Below are 20,551 nucleotides of genomic sequence, written 5' to 3'. Positions count from 1 at the left end.
GAGTTTTTTAGAAGCAGTAAGACTGCAAGATGGCTTTGGCAATTACCAAGACTTGTCTGGGAGTAGAACATATTACTCCGACTGAATTGGAAAAAATAACCAAAAGTAAGTTTACAGAGTTGGCAGATAAGTTAAAATTGGGTTTGTTTTTGTATCCATTCAGGGGATGTGAGCTTCGCTGGCTGGGCCAACATTTATTGCCCAGTCCTAGTTGCCCTTGAGAAGGTGGTGGTGAGCTGCCTTCCTGAACCGTTGCAGTCCATGTGTTGTTAGGAAGGGAGTTCCAGGATTTTGACACAGTGACAGTGAAGGAACAGCGATATAGTTCCAAGTCAGGACGGTGAGTGACCAGGAGTGGAACTTCCAGGTGGTGGTGTGCCAATCTATTTGCTGCCCTTGCCCTTCTAAGTGGTAGTGGTCTGGCGTTGGAAGGTGCTGTCTAAGGAGCCTCAGTGAATTCCTGCAGTGCATCTTGTACATGGTACACACTGCTGCTACTGTGCGTCGGTGGTAGTGAGTGAATATTTGTGCATGTGGTGCCAATCAAGCGGACGGCTTTGTCTTGGACGGTGTCCAGTTTCTTGACTGTTGTAGGAACTGCACTCATCCAGGCAAGTGGGGGTTATTCCATCACACTCCTGGTTTGTGCCTTGTAGATGGGGAGAGAATTCAGAAATCTGGAGTGCAAAGGGACTTGTGAGTCCGAGTACAGAATTCTCTTAAGGTTAACTTGCAGGATGAGTCGGTAGTTAAGAAGGCAAATGCAATGTTGGCATTTATTTCGAGAGGACTAGAGTATAAAAGAAGGGATGTGCTGCTGAGGCTTTATAAGGCTCTGTCAGACCACATTTAGAATATTGTGAGCAATTTTGGGCCCCGTATCTTAGGAAGGATGTGCTGGCCCTGGAGAGGGTCCAGAGTAGGTTCACAAGAACGATCCCAGGAATGAAAGGCTTAACATATGAGGAACGTTTGAGGACTCTGTGTCTATACTCAATGGAGTTTAGAAGGATGAGGGGGATCTGATTGAAACTTACAGAATACTGAAAGGACTGGACTGAAAGGAAGATGTTTCCATTAGTAGGAGAGACTAGGACCCGAGGGCACAGCCTTAGAGTAAAGGGAAGACCTTTTAGAACAGAGATGAGGAGAAACTTCTTTAGCCAGAAAGTGGTGAATCTGTGGAATTCATTGCCACAGAAGGCTGTGGAGGCCAGGTCATTGAGTGCATTTAAGACCGAGGTAGATAGGTTTTTGATTGGTAAGGGGATCAAAGATTACGGGGAGAGGGTGGGAGAATGGGGTTGAGAGACTTATCAGCCATGATTGAATGGTGGAGCAGACTCGATGGGCCGAATGGCTTAATTTCTGCTCCTATGTCTTATGGTCTTAGATGGTGGACAGGCGTTGGGGACTCAGGAGGTAAGTTACTCGTCACACAATTCCTAGCCTCTGACATGCTTTTGTAGCCGCAGTACTTATATGGCTAATCCAGTTCAGTTTCTGGACAATAGTAACCCCCCCAGGAGGTTGATAGTGGGGGATTCAGTGATGGTAATGTCATTGAACATCAAGGAGTGATGGTTGGAGTCTCTCTTGTTGGAGATGGTCATTGCCTGACACTTGTGAGACACGAATGTTACTTGTCAGCCCAAGCTTGGATATTGACCAGGTCTTGCTGCATTTGAACATGGACTGCTTCAGTATCTGAGGAGTCAGAAATGGTGCTGAACATTGTGCAATCATCAGCGAACATCCCCACTTTTGACCTTATGATGGAAGGAAGGTCATTGATGAAGCAGCCGAAGATGGTTGGGCCTAGGACACTACCCTGAGGAACTCCTGCAGTGACATCCTGGAGCTGAGTAACTGGCCTCTAACAACCACAACCATCTTACTTTGTGATAGGCATGACTCGAACCAGTAGAGAGTTTTCCCACTAATTCCCATTTATTCCAGTTTTGCTAGAGCTCCTTGATGCCACACTCTGTCAAATGCTGCCTTGATGTCAAGGGCAGTCACTCTCACCTCACCTCGGGAGTTCTTTTATCCATGTTTGGACAAAGGCTGAAATGTGGTCAGGAGTTGAGTAGCCCTGACGGAACCCAAACTCGGCATCAGTGAGCAGGTTATTGTTGAGCAAGCGCCACTTGATAGCATTGTTAATGACCCCTTCCATTACTTTGCTGATGATCGAAAGTGGTCTGACGGGGCGGTAATTGGCCATGTTGGATCTGTCCTGCTTTTTGTGTACAGGACATGCCTGGGCAATTTTCCACATAGCTGGGAAGATGCCAGCGTGGTAGCTGTACTGGAACAGTTTGGCTAGGGACGCGGCAAGTCTTCAGTATTATTGCCGGAATGTTGTCAGGGCCCAGAGCCTTTGCAGTATCCAGTGCCTTCAGCTGTTTCTCGATTTCACATGGAGTAAATTGAATTGGCTGAAGTCTGGCATCTGTGTTGCAGGGGACCTCCGGAGGAGACCGAGATGGATCATCCACTCAGCGCTTCTGGTTGAAGATTGTTGCGAATGCTTCAGCCTTATCTTTTGCACTGATGTGCTGGGTTCCCCCATCACTGACAATGGGGATATTTGTGGAGCCTCCTCCTCCAGTGAGATGTTTAATTGTCCACCACCATTCATGACTGGATGTGGCAGGACTGCAGAGCTTAGATCTGATTCGTTGGCTGTGGGATCGCTTTTCCCTGTCTATCACTTGCTGCTTATACTGTTTGGCATGCACGTAGTCCCATGCTTCACTAGGTTGACACCTCATTTTTAGGTACGCCTGGTGCTGCTCCTGGCATGCCCTCCTGCACTCTTCATTGAGTCAGTATTGATGCCCTGGCTTGATAGTAATGGTGGAGTGGGGGATATGCCGGGCCATGAGGTTACAGATTGTGTTCAATTACAATTCTGCTGCTGCTGGTGGCCCACGGCGCCACATGAATGCCCAGTCTTGAGCTGCTAGATCTGTTTGAAATCTATCCCAATTAGTATGGTGGCAGTGCCACACAACACAATGGAAGGTATCCTCAATGTGAAGGCGGGTCATCGTCTCCACAATGACTGTGTGGTGGTCATTCTACTGACAGATCATGGACAGATGCATCTGTGGCAGGCAGCTTAGTGTTTTTCCCTCTTATTGGTTCCCTTACCACCTGCCACAGACCCAGTCTAGCAGCTAGGAACTTTAGAACTCGGCCAGTAGTAGTGCTACCTAGCCACTCTTGGTGATGGACACTGAAGTCTCCTACCCAGAGTACATTCTGCACCCTTGCCACCAAGTGATGTTCAACATGGAGGAGCACTGCCGGTGGGACAGGACATACCCAGGGAGTCTGGGACATTATCTGTAAGGTATGGTGCCGTGATAATGACTATGTCAGGCTGTTGCTTGACTAGTCTGTGTGACAGCTCTCCAAATTTTGGCACTAGACCCCAGATATTAATAAGGAGGACTTTGCAGGGTCAGCAGGGCTGTGATTGCCGTTGCCGTTTCCAGTGCCTCGGTCGATGCCAGGTGGCCCATCGGGTTTCATTCCCTTTTTGAGGCTTTGCCAGACTGCCATTTCAGAGAGCATTTAAGAGTTAACATTGCTGTGGGTCTGGAGTCACAGGTAGGCCAGACCACATAAGGACCAACAGATTTCCTTCCCTAAAGGACATTAGTGAACCAGAGGTGTTTTTACAACAATCGACAATGGTTTCATCGTCATCATTAGACTTTTAAATCCAGATTTTTTTTTATTGAATTCAAATTCCACCATCTGCCTTGACGTGATTTGAACCCCTGTCCCCAGAGCATTACGCTGGGTCTCTGGATTACTAGTCCAGCAACAATACCACTACACCACGCCTCCCCCCTCCACCCCCTTAGGGGGCTAGGAAATCAGATATAATTAAAAGTATAGCACAGCACCTACAGTTGGAAGTCAAATCTGTAATTAGTGAGTCACAGCTGGAGGAGCGAGTTATTGTGCTATTAGTCAAAAAGTAAAGGGAAGCATTTGTAAGGGCTAGAAGGCTGGGAACAGATGAAGCCTGTGAAGAATACAAAGAAAGTAGGAAGAAACTTAAGCAAGGAGTCAGGAGGGCTAAAAGGGGTCATGGAAAGTCACTGGCAACCAGGATTAAGGAAAATCCCAAGGCCTTTTATACATATGTAAAAGCAAGAGGGTAGCCAGGGAAAGGGTAGGCCCACTCGGGGACAGAGGTGGGATTCTGTGTGTGGAGCCAGGAGAAATGGGAGAGATACTAAATGAATACTTCTCATCAGTATTCACCAAAGAGAAGGACTTAGCGGTCGATTTGTCTAGGGAAGAGTGTGTAGATAGCCTGGAATGTGTTGAGATCAAAACAGAGGTGTTAGGCATCTTGAAGAATATTAAGGTGGATAAGTTCCCAGGGCCAGATGGGATCTACCCCAGAGTACTGAGGGAGGCAAGAGAGGAGATTGCTGGGGCTTGACAGAAATCTTTGTATCCTCACTGGCTACGGGTGAGGTCCCAGAGGACTAGAGAATGGCCAATGTTGTTCCATTGTTTAAGAAGGGTAGCAGGGATAATCCAGGAAATTACAGGCCGGTGAGCCTTACATCAGTGGTAGGGAAATTATTGGAGAAGATTCTTCATGACAGAATTTACTACCATTTGGAAGCAAATGGGCATATTAGTGAGAGGCAGCATGGTTTTGTGAAGGGGAAGTCGTGTCTCACTAACTTGATCAAGTTTTTCGAGGAAGTGACAAAAGATGATCGACGATGGAAGGGCAGTAGATGTTATATACATGGATTTCAGTAAGGCCTTTGACAGGGTCCCTCATGGCAGACTGGTACAGAAGGTAAAGTCGCACGGGATCAGAGGTGAGCTGGCAAGATGGATACAGAATTGGTTTGGTCATAGAAGACAGAGGGTAGCAGTGGAATGGTGCTTTTCTGGAAGGAGAGCTGTGACTAGTGGAGTTCCTCAGGGATCAGTGCTGAGACCTTTGCTGTTTGTAGTATACATAAATGATTTGGAGGAAAATGTAACTGGGCTAATTAGTAAGTTTGCAGACGACACTAAGGTTGGAGGAGTTGCAGATAGTGAAGAGGATTGTCAAAGGATACAACGGGATATGGATCGGTTGGAGACTTGGGCGGAGAAATGGTAGATGGAGTTTAATCCAGACAAATGAGAGGTAATGCATTTTGGAAGGTCTAATATAGGCAGGAATTATACGGTAAATGGCAGAACCCTTAAGTGCATTGATGGGCAGAGGGATCTGGGCGTACAGGTCCACAGGTCACTGAAAGTGGCAACGCAGGTGGATAAGGTAGTCAGGAAGGCATATGGCATGCTTGTCTTCGTTGGCAGGGATATTTAGTATAAAAGCTGGGAAGTCATGCTGCAGCTGTATAGAAACTTGGTTAGGCCACACTTGGAATATTGCGTGCAATTCTGGTCACCACATTACCAGAAGGGTATTGGGGCATTGGAGAGGGTGCAGAGGAGGTTTACCAGGATGCTGCCTGGTCTGGAAGTTATTAGTTATGAGGAGAGGTTGGAGAAACTCGGATTTTTCTCACCAGAGTGACGGAGATTGAGGGGCGACTTGTTAGAAGTTTACAAAATTATGAGTGGCATAGACAGAGTAGATAGTCAGAAGCTTTTTCCCAGGGTGGAAGAGTCAATTACTAGGGGACACAGATTTAAGGTGAGAGAAGAAAACTATAGAGGAAATGTGCGGGGCAAGTTTTTTACACAGAGGGTAGTGAGTGTCTGGAATTCGCTGCCAGAGGAGGTGGTGGAAGCAGGTACGATAGTGGTGTTTAAGAGGCAGCTTGACAAATACATGAATAGGATGGGAATAGAGGGATACAGACCCCAGAAGTGCAAAATGTTTTAGTTGAAGGGCAATATGATCGGCGCAGGCTTGGAGGGCCGAAGGGCCTGTTCCTGTGCTGTACTTTTCTTTGTTCTTTGTTCTTTGTTCTTGAACCGAAAAAGCTTGAATTAGAAGCAAAGGACAGAGAAATGGCTTTTAAAAGAGAACTGGTAGAAAGGCAGGAGAAAGAAAAAACCAGGAAAGGAAATTAGAAATTGTGGAGATAGAGAAGGAGGAAAGAGAAAAAGAGAGACAATTCCAACTGAAAGTGTTGGCAGTTAAAAAAGAGACGCCAGTAGGTGAAGAAGGACTCGTCACCAGCGTATAACCCAGTGGGGAAATGTTTAAATTTGTACAAGCTCTTCCAAAGTTTGAGGAAAAACATATTGAAGTATTCTTTATTTTATTTGAGAAGCTAGCTAAACAGGTGAAATGGACGTTATTATTGTCTAAGTTAGTTGGTAGGGCACAAGAGGTTTGTGCTTCACTATCAGAAGAAATGTCAGTGAATTATGATGTGAAAAAGCATATTTTGAGTGCATATGAATTGGTTTCTGAAGCGTACAGGCAGGAACTTAGGAATATGAGTGACATGAAGCTATTAATGTATATAATATTTTGGAAAATATTTTTCTTTTAAAATAGAGGTTTAGTCTGCAGGTGTGTCTTAATTGGAGTGAAGTCAGCTAGTCCGGACACTTTGATATGTGTTAGTTTTGATATGGAAGAGAGATAGTGTGCATTTGCATTTTTTGAATGAAGCATTCAAGAAGTGGGGTGAAAACTGACGCCTTTCTCACAGCTACCAAGCAATATGTTTATATTGCTAATAAAATTGATACTATGATACTCTGTCGAACGGTCATGAGGACTCGAAACGTCAACTCTTTTCTTCTCCGCCGATGCTGCCAAACCTGCTGAGTTTTTCCAGGTAATTCTGTTTTTATCTTGGGTTGTTTCCTGATTGTGTTATAACAAGATCAAAAGCCCATCGGGAAGAACAAAATAAACAAGATAAGCAGACAGTTCAAAGGCAAGAAGAAGGTGTCAAAATCCAATTAGCTGGCACTGTATTTGATAAGATTGATCAGGAGGAAAGAATGCAGGACAGTTCAGTTGAAGTGTTTAACTCAAAGAGGTTAGTGGAGTTACAGAAAAATGATTTGCAATCAAAATAGTTATATCAGAAACCTTATTCAGAAACTGAAGCAAAATTTATTCTAATAGGTTATTATCTTCGAGAGAATATATTAATGAGAAAGTGGCGGTCAGATCATGTCTCAGCAAATGAAAGCTGGAGGGAGGTGCATCAGATTGTTATCCCATTAGAATACAGAAATGAGATTCTGAGGATTGCTCATGAAATTCCAATGAGGGGACATTTAGGAATTAGGAAAACATAGGAAAAGATACAGAGGGGTTTTTTTGGCCAGGATTGCATAGGGATGTAGTTAAATCCTGTAGAACCTGTCATATATGTCAAATAACAGGAAAAGCACAAGCAGTGATTGAGCCTGAGCTTTTAATTCCAGTACCAGCATTTGAAGAACCATTTATCAGGGTCATGATTGATTGTGTAGGACCCTTCCCTAAGATTAAAAGTGGAAATCAGTATTTATTAACAATAATGGATGTGTCTATTAGGTTTCCTGAAGCGACACCTTTAAGAAATATTACATCTAAGATGATTGTAGAAGAGTTAATTAAATTATTTACAAGATAAGGATTACCTAAGAAAATACAATCAAATCAGGGGTCAAATTTCATGTAACAGCTGTCTAAGGAAGTAATGAACAGTTTGGGGATAAAACAGTTTAAGTCAACAGCATATCATCAGAGTCACAAGGAGCTTTGGAAAGGTACATCAAACTTTAAAAACTATGATAAGAGCATACTGTCAACATTATGCACAGGAGTGGGATACAGGAATTTCATTTTTGTTATTTGCTATTAGAGACATTCCTAATGCATCAACTGGTTTTAGCCCTTTTGAACATGTTTATGGTCATGGGGTAAGGGGACCACTGAAATTGATTCATGAGAAAATGGTGGGTCAAAATTCAGAAACTACTCTCCTGGATTACGTATCAAATTTCAGGGAAAAATTGAACAGGGCGTGTGAGTTGGCTAGGGAACTATTAAAGATCTCACAGCAAGCGATGAAAGTGAAAGCTGACAAGAAAGTTAAAATTCACAGTTTTGTTTCTGGAGAGAAAGTACTAGTTTTGTTCCCAGTACTAGAGGATTCCTTAAACGCAAGATTGTGTGAGCTTTACAGGATTGAAAAGAAATTAAGTGAAGTAAATTATTTAATAAATACTTCAGATGGAAGAAAGAAGCAGATGGTGTGTCATGTAAATATGCTTAAAAAGTACTTTGACAGGGTAGAGCAACAAAAAGAGGTGTTAGTGATGGTGGATGATGAGAAAGAGATAGAAATGCAGGTCTCTGAAATTGATTTTCTTCTAATCAAATTGGATAATGAGGGGGTGCTTGAAAATTTAAATGAAATATTGAGTTAACTTCCAAGCAAGTGTCAAAGTGAGACAACAGCTTTATAGGTTAAATCTGGTAAAGTACAAAAATAAATTGATTTCATGCTTCAAAAAGATATCATTGAGTCTAGTTGCAGTACGTGGAGTTTGCCTATTGTACTGGTACCAAAACCAGATGGAACACAAAGACTGCGTGTAGACTGTTGCAAAGTGAATGCGGTGACGAAAGCGGATTCATATATTATATCACGGTTGGAAGATTGCATTGAGAAAGTGGGACAATCGAAATTTATCACAAAGATTGACTTGCTAAAAGGATATTGGCAGGTACCGGAGAGAACAAAGGAGATATCAGCTTTTGTAATGCCAAGTGGACTATATAGTTTAAAGTCATACCATTTGGTATAAAGAATGCACCTGTGACATTTCAAAGACTGACAAAATAAGTATTTGCAGGTCTAAGCAATTGTGCCGTTTATGTTGATGATCTAATCGTTTTCAGTCAGACATGTGAGGAGCATTTACAACATCTGGAAGAATTATTTACTCGACTACAAGAAGCTAATTTGGTGATGAAATTAGCTAAAAGTGAATTTACAGAAGAACTACTTACATAACTAGGCTATACCATTAGACATGGTAAGATGGCTCCAAGAGATGCGAAAGTCAAGGCTTTCATGGATTTCCCACTGTCTACAACATGTACAAGAAGTTTTGAGATTTCTGGGCATGAGTGGGTTTTACCAGAAATTTGTACCAAATTTTAGCCGAGTGGTTGCTCCACTGACTGAACTAATAAAAAGGAACAAGAAGTTTCAATGGACACTGAAGTGTCAGAAGTCATTCGATGGTTTGAAAACTGTATTAACTACGACACCAGTTTCGGCAGTACCCAATTATGCCAAGCAATTTATGTTGGTCATTGATGCATGCGATATAGGAATTGCGGCTGTACTGTTACAAGAAGATGATAATGGAATTGAAAAACTGATGGGATATTTTTCACAGAAGCTGAGTACAACAGAGAAAATATTCAACAATAAAGAAAACGACTTTGGGTTCAGTGTTAGCATTGCGGAATTTTGACATTTATGTTGCAAACAATTCTTCAGAAACAATTGTTTATATAGGCCATAATACTTTGAAGTTTTTGGGCAAATTTTGAGACAAGAGTGCAAGGCTTCTCAGATGGAGTCTATTATTACAACCATTTAATCTATGGATTATACATATTGCTGGAAGAGAAAATCTGTCTGCAGATGCGTTATCAAGAGTTTGAAGCTTAATGGAAAATTCGACCTTTTTTAAAAAACCTGAATGCTGAACTGGAGTGATTTCTGTTGGTACCAAGGACTCGTGTATATATATATTGTTATTTTAATGTATGCGTCTGGTAACGTAATCGTGTAATAATTATAGGAGATAGTGTGAGAGGGGTACTACAAAATGAAGCCGTCTTTTAGAATTATGACGGTTCATTTTTCGATAGGGAGGGGAATGCCATGAAGCTACTAAAGTTTATAATGTTATTGGAAATTATTTTTCCTTTAAAATAGAGGTTTAGTCTGTGGGTGTGTCTTAATTAGATTAAAACCTGCTAGTCTGGGTGCTTTGATGTATACTAGTTTTGAGATGTAAACTGAGAGGAAAAGGTACATTTGCATTTTGTTGAATAAATTCAAGAGGGGCATGAAATCTTGCATCCAGCTAGCAGACATCAAGCAATGTTTATATTATTAATAAAATTGATACTATGAAAGAGGTTTTATTATTAGAAGAGGTGGAATTCAAAGGGGCTGGTGATACAATGAGAATTTGCATCAAAGGGGAATGCTGGGTGTAACAGAAGGATAATTTTGTGTGTGCAGGGCAGAGGCATGTAACATCAAAGCCTGAAAGCCTACCACTGTTTTTGTAAAGAAACCAAAGTGAAAGGAACCTTATTTTGAATTTGTAAGGTGGAAGTGCTTTGCCTGGTGTCTGCTTAAAGTCTATGAGTTGTTGATGCCTTAGTGGAGATTAGTTTGGGAATTTGTTAAAAGCTATGATAGTAGTAATTTGTAGCCATGTGTATATGCTGAACTTGTGTAAATTAATAAACATCTCATGTAGTTGGATACAAAAACCTCTCAAGAACTAGCGGTCTTATTCCTGAATTTAGAGTTGCAACTCAAAACATGCCAATTGAAAATATAGGTTATGACAGTTGTTTAAAGTTTCCCTCTGGGATTTTAAATAACAGCCTTTAACAACTGCTGTGTCATAACAATTAGGGATGGAAATTAAGTGAGCAATTCCCAATGTGACTGGTGAACCAGGGGAAACTGGGACGTGGAAGCCTGATCAATTTGAGTTTTGATAAAATCGTCCCAGAATGGCACCTGAACCTGATCTGATCTACTACCAAATGACAGGTGGCCATTCGTGGTTAACTAGAAAGGCTAAAGTTGGTATCAAACTTAAGGAAAAAGCATATAATTATGCTAGGACAGGTGGAACGATAGAAAATTGGACAGAATATAAGGAACAGCAAAGGATGGCTAAAAGATTGATAAGGAGGGAAAACTTAGAGGAAGCTAGTCAGAAAGATAAAAACAGATAGTAAGAGTTTCTATAAATATCTTAAAAATAAATGAGTTAACAAAGTGAGCGTTGGTCATATAGAAAGTGAAGCTGGAGGATTGATCATGGAAAACCAGGAAATGGCAGATGAATTGAACAGGTATTTTGCATCAGTCTTCACTATAGAGGGTACAGGTAACATCACAGAAGCAGCTATGAAATCAGGAAAGGAAGGGAGGGAGGAACTCAAGGAAAATTACAATCACCAGAAAAGTGAAACTAAGTAAATTGTTGGAGCTGCAGGCTGACAAATCCCTTGGTCCTGATGGATTTCATTCTAGGGTTTTAAAAGAAGTGACGAGAGAGATAACTGACACATTGATTTTAATTTTCCAAAACTCCCTAGATGTGGGGAAGGTCCCATTAAATTGGAAGATAGCAAATGTATCTCCACTTTTCTAAAAGGGAGGGAAACAGAAAGCAGGAAACTACAGGCCAGTTAGCTTAACATCTGTCATAGGGAAAACGTTAGAAGCTATTATTAAATACTTTATAGCAGGTCACTTGAATAAGTTCAAGGTGATCAGGCAAAGACAACTTGGTTTTGTGAAACAGTTCCTTGAGCAAGTAACATGTGCCAAGGATAAAGGAGAACCGGTGGATGTACTGTACTTAGATATCCAGGAGGCATTTGATAAAGTGCCTCATCAGAGGTTATTGCAGAAAATAAGAGCTCGTGGTATAGCAGGTAACATATTGGCATGGATAGAAGATTGGCTGGATAACAGAGAGCAGACAGTAGGCATAAATGGGTCTTTTTCAGGTTGGCAAGATGTAATGAGTGGTAAGTCACAGACTTCAGTGCTGGGACCTCAACTCTTTACAATTTATATAAATGACTTGGATGAAGGGGTCGATAGGATGGTTGCCAAATTTGCTGATGACACAAAGATAGGTAGGAAAGGAAGTTGTCAAGAGGACATAAGGAGGTTACAAAAAGTTGGAGATGGGTTAAATGAGTGGGCAAAAACGGCGATGAGGCGAAATCTTTGCTCTCAAAGGGTAGTGAGTCTTTGGAACTCCCTTCCTAAAAAGGCGGTGGAAGCAGAGTCTTTGAATATTTTTAAGACAGAGGTGGATAGATTCTTGGTAAGCAAAGGAGTGATAGGTTATCGGGTTAGGGGGGACGCAGATTTGAGGTTACTATTGGATCAGCCATGATCTTACTAAATGTTGCAGCAGGCTTGAGGGGCCGAATGGCCTCCGCCAGGTCCTTGTTCGTTTATTCATATTCAGTGACAGGAGACCACAGCTGGGGGCATGAAGGCATGGTCCCTGGTCACCAATTGAGGGAAAGCAGGTGATTTGGGAAGGGTTAATCAGCGGTGCTTTCTGACTGTAATAATATCAAAGCAAAATACTGCAGATGTTGGAAATCTGATATAAAACAGAAAATGCTGGAAAAACTCAGCAGGTCTGGCAGCATCTGAAGAAGAATCATACGCCCTTGAAACGTTAGCTCTGTTTCTCTCTCTACATATGCTGCCAGAGCTGCTGAGTTTTTCCAGCATTTTCTGTTTGCTTTCTGACAGCGATCAGGGTGAAATGATAAGGGAGGCACTCCAAAACCATGATCAGGGTGAAGTGTTTTCTGATCGCATTTAGAGTACTGGGAGGAGTCTGGAGCAGGGGAGGCTCCAAACTTCCCTTGTGGGGACTGGAGGAGTACTGCATCTCATCGCCCACAAGGAAACCTAAAACTATATTTTTCAAACTTACTTGCTGGGCCTCTTCTGGTCCATAATCCAGCTCCCAACATATTTAGCCTCCTTCTGCAAGCAGTTGCGCTGTGGGGGTGGATGGGTGGTGAATCGGCGGCGGTGGGGGGTCGGGGGAGGGGGGGGGGCGGTGGGGGGTGGGGTGCGGGTGGGGAGGAGTGGGTAGCGGAGAGTTAAAATTGGGTGCTCTGTGAACAAGTTGTGCTGGCTTACCCTCATAGGGTTGTTGAAGGTCTGAGAAGCTCTCTCACTGAAGTTGAACTGATTGGGAATCTTTCGTTCCTGTCTTGGTCTTATTACTTCCTTCTCTTCTTCCTCTTCAGCTGCCTACCAAATAACACAATTAAAACAAAAGCATTTCAGCCACAGATTTATGCAATAGGAGCATTTAATTTGGTTTCAAATTAAAATCCTATGAACTTAGTTTATTACAGGCAACTTCTAAATTGTAAAATAATTAGAACTCTGTCAGAGTACACAATATTGAGGAAGTGCTGATTTGTCAAAGATGCTGTCTCTCAAATGAGATGTTAAACAAGGCTATATCTACATGCTAAATGCATATAAACAATCACAGGCAATATTCGTGGACAGTGAGATTGTCACAGATTGCCACATCTGCAATACATGTCTCTTGCTTGAGATGCACAGGCTCAGAGTCTTTAGGTTCAACCTTCCAGCCTCCTGGAGATGGGGCTGGGCCAGGAAAATAGGGAGGAGCCATGTCGGCACAGCTCCCTGCCACATTTCTGGCTCAGGGCTCAGAAATTTCCCAGGGCTGGGCTGAGAACAGAGTTGTCTGCCTACTCCACAGAGGCATTTTTCTTAAGGTGTGCACTGCCTAGTCTTTTCCTAATTGCGTTCAGCAAATTTGTTTGTTCTCTCTCCTCAGGACTTCATAGTTTGTTACTTTTTCTGTCCAAATGTTCCTTTCCATTCTCCTCCTAAACCACATTTCAAAGTTATATAGCAAGTTGGTCTCCTCCTTCCGTAAGGTCCAAGTCTCAGATCCATAATAAACAACAGCTGAAATCAAGCTCTTTATAAGTTGTTAACTTCTTAAGTTGTTTATTCAGATTTCCGGTTAGCAACTGCCTCTTCTTACTAAATACTGCCTTTCTTATTGCTATCCTTGTTCTTACCTCTTTGCTGCACTTTCCTTCTGCAGATATTATGTTTCCTAAATACTTGAATTCTTGTGCTTATTCTAATTCTTTTCCTTCTATCAATATATGAATATCTTTTGGTGATTTTGAGATATGCATCACTTGGTTCACTTTCATTCATTCATGCCTGATGTTAGTAATCTATTTATTAGTTCTTATAATCTTTCCTTTGTGCTTGCTACAAGTGTTTTCTCATTTGCAAATCTAACTGATATTATCATTCAACTCCCCCCGCCAATCTTAACCACCCTCACTACCGAATCTTAACGCCAGATGCTGTGTCTTCAAACGCTTCTTTATCATTGCTTCTGCATAGGTATTGAAGTGGACTTGATAAGAGGTCCTTGAAGAAGACTTTTTTTAGCACTGCCAAGAGCTTAACCCATCAACCCAACCAAATACTTTTTCAAAATCTACAAAACAACACACAATTCCTGTCCAACCTCCAAACTGTGTTTACTCATTAATCTTATTATGGCTATTGCTTCTCTCATCCCTCTTCCTCCTCGGGAGGAAAGTGGTCATCTCTGATGTAGTTCTACACCTTCCCACCTATACTCTGGCCAGAAGCTTAACTATGTCGGGTGGGCCGGGTGGGAGCTGCCGCGGAGCGAATCATCACCCGTGATTGGCTGTGTGCCGCCATTTTACATTGGCGGCCCAATTAAGACCCATCCAGTGTGATGCACGGCCAGTAGCATTCAGCGCTACCTGTGTGGGTGGTGGAGGAGTAGCTGCCTCAGAGAGATTAAGTACATATTGAAATTTTTTAATAAAGAAAAATAAAAGTTATTTACACATGTCCCCTCATTTTGCAGTGTCACATGAGCTGGGACATGTTTGTCAATGTAGCAAAATTGATAAGAGGTCCTTGAAGAAGACTTTTTTTAGCACTGCCAAGAGCTTAACCCATCAACCCAACCAAATACTTTTTCAAAATCTACAAAACAACACACAATTCCTGTCCAACCTCCAAACTGTGTTTACTCATTAATCTTATTATGGCTATTGCTTCTCTCATCCCTCTTCCTCCTCGGGAGGAAAGTGGTCATCTCTGATGTAGTTCTACACCTTCCCACCTATACTCTGGCCAGAAGCTTAACTATGTCGGGTGGGCCGGGTGGGAGCTGCCGCGGAGCGAATCATCACCCGTGATTGGCTGTGTGCCGCCATTTTACATTGGCGGCCCAATTAAGACCCATCCAGTGTGATGCACGGCCAGTAGCATTCAGCGCTACCTGTGCGGGTGGTGGAGGAGTAGCTGCCTCAGAGAGATTAAGTACATATTGAAATTTTTTAATAAAGAAAAATAAAAGTTATTTACACATGTCCCCTCATTTTGCAGTGTCACATGAGCTGGGACATGTTTGTCAATGTAGCAAAATTTATTTATTGATTTTATTAAACTTTCAGGAAACCATCCTGCCCATGGATGAGGTTTCCTGAAAACCGTGAAGGCCACTTGGTTTCTTTGCCTGCCCGCCAACCTTAAGGATGGACGGGCAGTGCTGTTAATTATCTAAATTACTTATTCCTAAAGGCCTTAATAGGCCTTTGTCAGTTTGGCGGGCGCACAGCTGGAACGAAAGATCTAATTGACACGCAATGACATTGGGACGCACACCTGATGTTATCACGCTTCATTTTGCACGTCGGCATGTCGGGCCCCCCCACACGCTGATGGCAATATTCTGGCCTCTGTTATAATTCTTAACACAACCTTCGATGCATGGACAATTCAGGCTTGCAATATGAAAGTCAGAACATTGGCATGCCTTTGGCTTTTTTCTTAGGCTGATTGTTATTGATTAAATGAAATTTTCTGCATCTTTGCACAATTTAGTAAACATTGATGTTAAGTTCTTTCCCATGTTTTTAATCATCTCTGCACCTATTCCAGCCGCTTTCCAGTTTTTATCTCATTTATCTCACTCTCCAGCATTTCTGGTCCAATGAATTTGATGTCCACATTACTCTTCTTCTAACTTAACCATTTCAGATTTTTCATTTTTTGCATCTAGTTTGTCAACGTGCTCCTTCCACCTTTTTCTTAGTAATAAGGGTTTGTTCGTAAAACACCTTCCTTGATCTCTATTGCTATTGTTTCCAACCCATTATGCTGAGTACCACTAAACTCCTTTGCTTTTACATACATAGGCCAAGATTTTGCCCTCATCGGGCCAGCTCGGCAGCAGCGGGCTGGAGCAATCGGAAAACCGACCGCCACCCGCGACCGGGGCCGGACCCCGATTTCACGTTGGCAGGCCTATTAAGGTCAGCGCTGCCTGTGTGTGTGTGTGTGGGGTGAGGGGAAGAGGCTGAGCAAGGAATTGCAAGCATGCGTGCAAACGCGCGAAAGAAAAGCTGCCTCAGGGAGTTGAAGAATTTAAGAAAGCAAAATAATTTTAAATTATTAAGAAACATGGCCTCTCTCACATGAGCAAGGACATGTTATTAATGAAATGTTTCAATTTTTATTTGTTGGAAAACTCATCCCGCCCGTGGATGAGGTTTCCTAAGAAATCCAAAGGCCGCTTAACCTTTTCGCCTGCCCACCAACTGTTAGGTTGGATGGGCAGCAAAAAAAATTAATTCAATTATTACTTTAATGGCCTTAATAGGCCTTTTAAGTTTCAGCGGGTGCACTGCCAACTCCCGCGCGCACCCGCTGGCCGAAATATCGCACGAGTGCACGATGACGTTGGGATTCTCGCCCGTCATTTTACACTCGTTTAGGTCGAGCCGCGCCTGCCCAACAAGCTAAAAATTCTGGCCATAAGGTCTATCCTTCCTGGCCAGTCCAGTTCTTTGAATATATCACACTGTTCTTTTTACCATTGCTCTTGTGCCTTTTCTGTTTCTCTTTTTAATTTGTTATTCAAGTGTTTGTATTTCAGCTTGCCTTCTTCAGTATTAATAATCTTCCATTTTCTTGGCTGTTCAAACTTTTGCAACATTGCTGTCAAGTGATCAAGAAACCATGGATTCTTTTCCTCTTAAAAACCCGATGCTATTTGTCCCTTCTTCCTTGAAAGAGTCTTTAATCTGTTTCCGTTGCTCATTTGTGTTGGTAAGCTTATCTTATTAGCTGGTATTTTGTTTACTTCATTTACAAACTCTTCATTTTTTATTTCAGCCTCTCTTTTTCTGCATATTCCATGTTGGATCTTCTGCAGTAGGAATACTGTTTCCATTTTCACAAGTTTATGATCTGAGTCTGTGTCAGATTCTGGTTCAGCCTTTGAGTTCTTAACACTATTCCTGTATCTTTGTCTCACCATTATATATTCCAGTTGAAATCTTCCTATTTCGCCAAACATTTTCCATGTATATCGTCTTCTTTTATGATGCCTGAACCATGTATTTGTTATAGTGAGTCCTGTTCTCCAAAAATCTACCAGTTTTTGGGCTCACTCATTTTTTTCCAGTCCATATAGTTCTACTTCTTTGTCATCTCTTCTTTTCCAATTCTACTGTTCCACTCTCTTGTTTGATTAGTTCTCTAATTATATCATGCATTTCATCAACCTCCTTGGCTGGATGTTCACTCATGGACATTTATACTTGGACAATTGTAATGTCCACTGGTTGCCCCTTTAGCTTCACTAGCATCAGTCTACCTGACTTGTATTTCACTTCACTCACACAGTTAGCAGCTTCCTTGTCTAGCACTACTGCTACTCCCTGATCCTTTTCTTCTCCTCCTCAGTATGTCATTCTAATTTCATCATGAAGTTGCCTTCCCCATGTCCAATGGACTTCACATAACCTAGGATGTTTAATTTCTCCTTTTCCATTTCTTGCTTCATTTTCTAGCTTTCCTTTCTTGTTCATTGTTCATATATTCCATGTTCTCATTCTTTTGATACTGACAAGCTTGTATATATGAGAATTTCACTGGATGGCAATCTGGAAGGCCTCACCTCCCTTGCTGAGCACAACAACATCTAATTTTTTAACAGGAGCTCCTGTCTATGCTGTTGGTATTTACTTATGCTGGTACCATCTTAAGCCATTTCAGTGGGAGTTCGTCATTGACTTCCACTGTGGTGCCAGTTTAGTTGCCAAGAACTCGACCATTGTGACAGGTAGCACTGGGCTACAATGATACCAACAGAGTCCTCACACAACTGACCTGGCTGACATACAGAATGGACCTGGGCAAACTTCCACATTGGTGGGTAGATGCCAAGCTCTACTGGAACAGCTTGGCTACAAGCACACCTAGCTCTAGAGCACAAGTCTTTAGCACATAGATGCCATGTCTTGATATCATGTGAGCAAATTGAACTGGCTGAAGACTGGCTTCAGTTATGGTGGGTATCTTGGCAGGAGCTCAAGCCGGATCATCCACTCTGCAGCTCTGTCTGAAGCTGGTTACAAACGCTTCAGGATACTCTTTTGCATTCAAATGCTGGGCATCATTGAGCATGGGCATGTTCCCCCCCTCCATTAGATATTTAATTACACACCAGCATTTATGGCTATGGTAAGACTATAGGGGCTTTGATCTGATCCATTGGTTACAGAGTCACTTGATCTGTTTATAGCTTGCTGTTTTTGTTGTGAGCTGTCTGTTGATGCATCACCAGATTGGTCCTTTATTTTTTGTTATGTCGGTGCAGCCCTAGAATGCTCTTCTACATGCCTCATTGAATGAGGGTTGGTGCGTTGATTTGAAGGCAATGGTACATCAAAGGTCCAGGGCTAAAGTTTCTGACCAGGTGTTGCATGTAGTTTATGATGCATTCACAGGAAACTAGATAAGTACATGAGGGAGAAAGGAATTTAAGGTTATGCTGATGGGGCTAAATGAAGGTGCAAATGAAGGGGAGGACAGAGGGACCATTTCTGGGACCAGGCTTGTGTAGGGCATAGACCAGTGGGGCTCAATGGCCTGTTTCTGTGGTGAAACTGGAGTAAAAGTCAAAGTCCAGCCATGATCCTAATAAATGGTAGAGTAAACTTGAGGAGCCGTATGGTCTACCAAATGCTCCTCTTTCATATTTTCCTAAAATGCTTCAGGTATGAGGTTATAGAGAATGGTGGAATACAATTCTGCTGCTGCTGATGGCCCACAATGCCTCGTGGATGTCCAGGTTTGAGCTGCTAGATCTAATGCATGTACCTCATTGAGCATGCTGGTAGTGTCACACAACACCATGAAGATGGAACTTCATCTCCAAAAGGACAATGTGGAGGTCACGATTACCAATAATATCATGGACTGATACATCTGCAACAAGTGAGATGGGTGAGAACAGGGTCAAATTGATTTTTCCCTCATGTTAGTTCTCTCACCACCAAATTCAAGGCCTGTCTGGGAGAGAATCTTCAGGGCTCGGCCAGTTCAGTCAGCATTGGTACTACTAATCCAAACCTGGTGTTGGACGTTGAGCCCATTCTGTGCTCTTGCTACCCTCATTTTTTTTTAATTCATTCATGGGGTGTGGGCTTTGCTGGCTGAGCCAGCATTTATTGCCAATTCTTAGTTGCCCTTGAGAAGGTGCTGGTGAGCTGACTTCTTGAACCACTACAGTCCATGTGGTGTAGGTACAGTGCTGTTAGGAAGGGAGTTCCAGGTTTTTGACCCAGTGACAGAGAAGGAACAGCGATATATTTCCAAGTCGGGATGGTGAGTGACTTGAGGGGAACTTCCAGATGGTGGTGTTCTAATGTGTCTGATGCCCTTGTCCTTCTAGTTGGTAGTAATCGTGGGTTTTGAAGGCGCTGTCTAAGGAGCCTTGGTGAATTCCGGCAGTGCATTTTGTAGATGGTACATACTGCTGCTAATGTGCGTCGGCGGCGGAGGGAGTGAAGGTTTGTGGATGTGGTGCCAATCAAGCGGACTGCATTGTCCTGGATGGTGTCCAGCTTCTTGTTGTGGGAGCTGCACTCATCCAGGCAAGTGGGGAGTATTCCATCATACTCCTGATGTGTCCCTTTGCTCTCAGCACGCTTTTTAAAATGAACTCCACTCGCTCTCTGCGCTCTTTCTAAAGTGAACTCCTCTCACTCTTAGTGCTTTCCGCCCTGACTTGTGCCTTGTAGATGTTGGACAGGCGTTGGGGAGTCAGGAGGTGAGTTATTCATCACATGATTCCTAGCCTCTGATCTGCTCTTGAGCCACAGTATTTATATGGCTAGTCCAGTTCAGTTTCTAGTCAATGGTAACCCCCAGGATGTCGATAGTGGGGGATTCAGTAAAGGTAATGACATTGAACATCAAGGGGCAATGGTTGAATTCTCTCTTGTTGGAGATGGTTATTACCTGACACTAGTGTGGCATAAATGTTACTTTTCAATTGTCAGTCTAAGCCTGGATATTGTCCAGGTCTTGCTGCATTTGGACATGGACTGCTTCAGTACCTGAGGAGTCGTGAATGGTGTTGAACATTGTACAATGATCAGTGAACATCCCCACTTCTGATCTTATGATGGAAGGAAGGTCATTGATGAAGCAGCTGAAGATAGTTGGGCTGAGGACACTACCCTGAGAAACTCCTAGAGCAACCATCATCCTTTGTATTAGCAATGACTCCAACCAGCAGAGGGTTTTCCCCGATTCCCATTTACTCCTGTTTTGCTAGGGCTTCTTGATGCCGCACTCGGTCCAGTGCAGCCTTGATATCAACGTTAGTCACTCAGACCTCACATTGGGAGTTCAGTGGTGAGAACAAC

At 42.6% G+C, this 20,551-nt stretch overlaps 1 protein-coding gene across 1 annotated transcript in view; it reads right to left on the bottom strand.

Annotated features, from left to right (window-relative positions):
* dnai1.2 (dynein, axonemal, intermediate chain 1, paralog 2) overlaps positions 1-20,551 on the bottom strand; it is a 337,978-nt gene that overhangs the window by 257,164 nt on the left and 60,263 nt on the right. The window contains exon 7 of the mRNA XM_041183411.1: positions 12,918-13,031. Within this exon, the coding sequence (XP_041039345.1) occupies positions 12,918-13,031 (114 nt within the window). The remainder of the gene's footprint in view (positions 1-12,917; positions 13,032-20,551) is intronic.

This window comes from Carcharodon carcharias, chromosome 1 (assembly GCF_017639515.1).
Source record: "Carcharodon carcharias isolate sCarCar2 chromosome 1, sCarCar2.pri, whole genome shotgun sequence".
NCBI classification, from domain to species: Eukaryota; Metazoa; Chordata; class Chondrichthyes; order Lamniformes; family Lamnidae; genus Carcharodon; species Carcharodon carcharias.
Note: the sequence above shows the minus strand (reverse complement) of the source record. Positions and strands in the feature narration are given on the sequence as shown.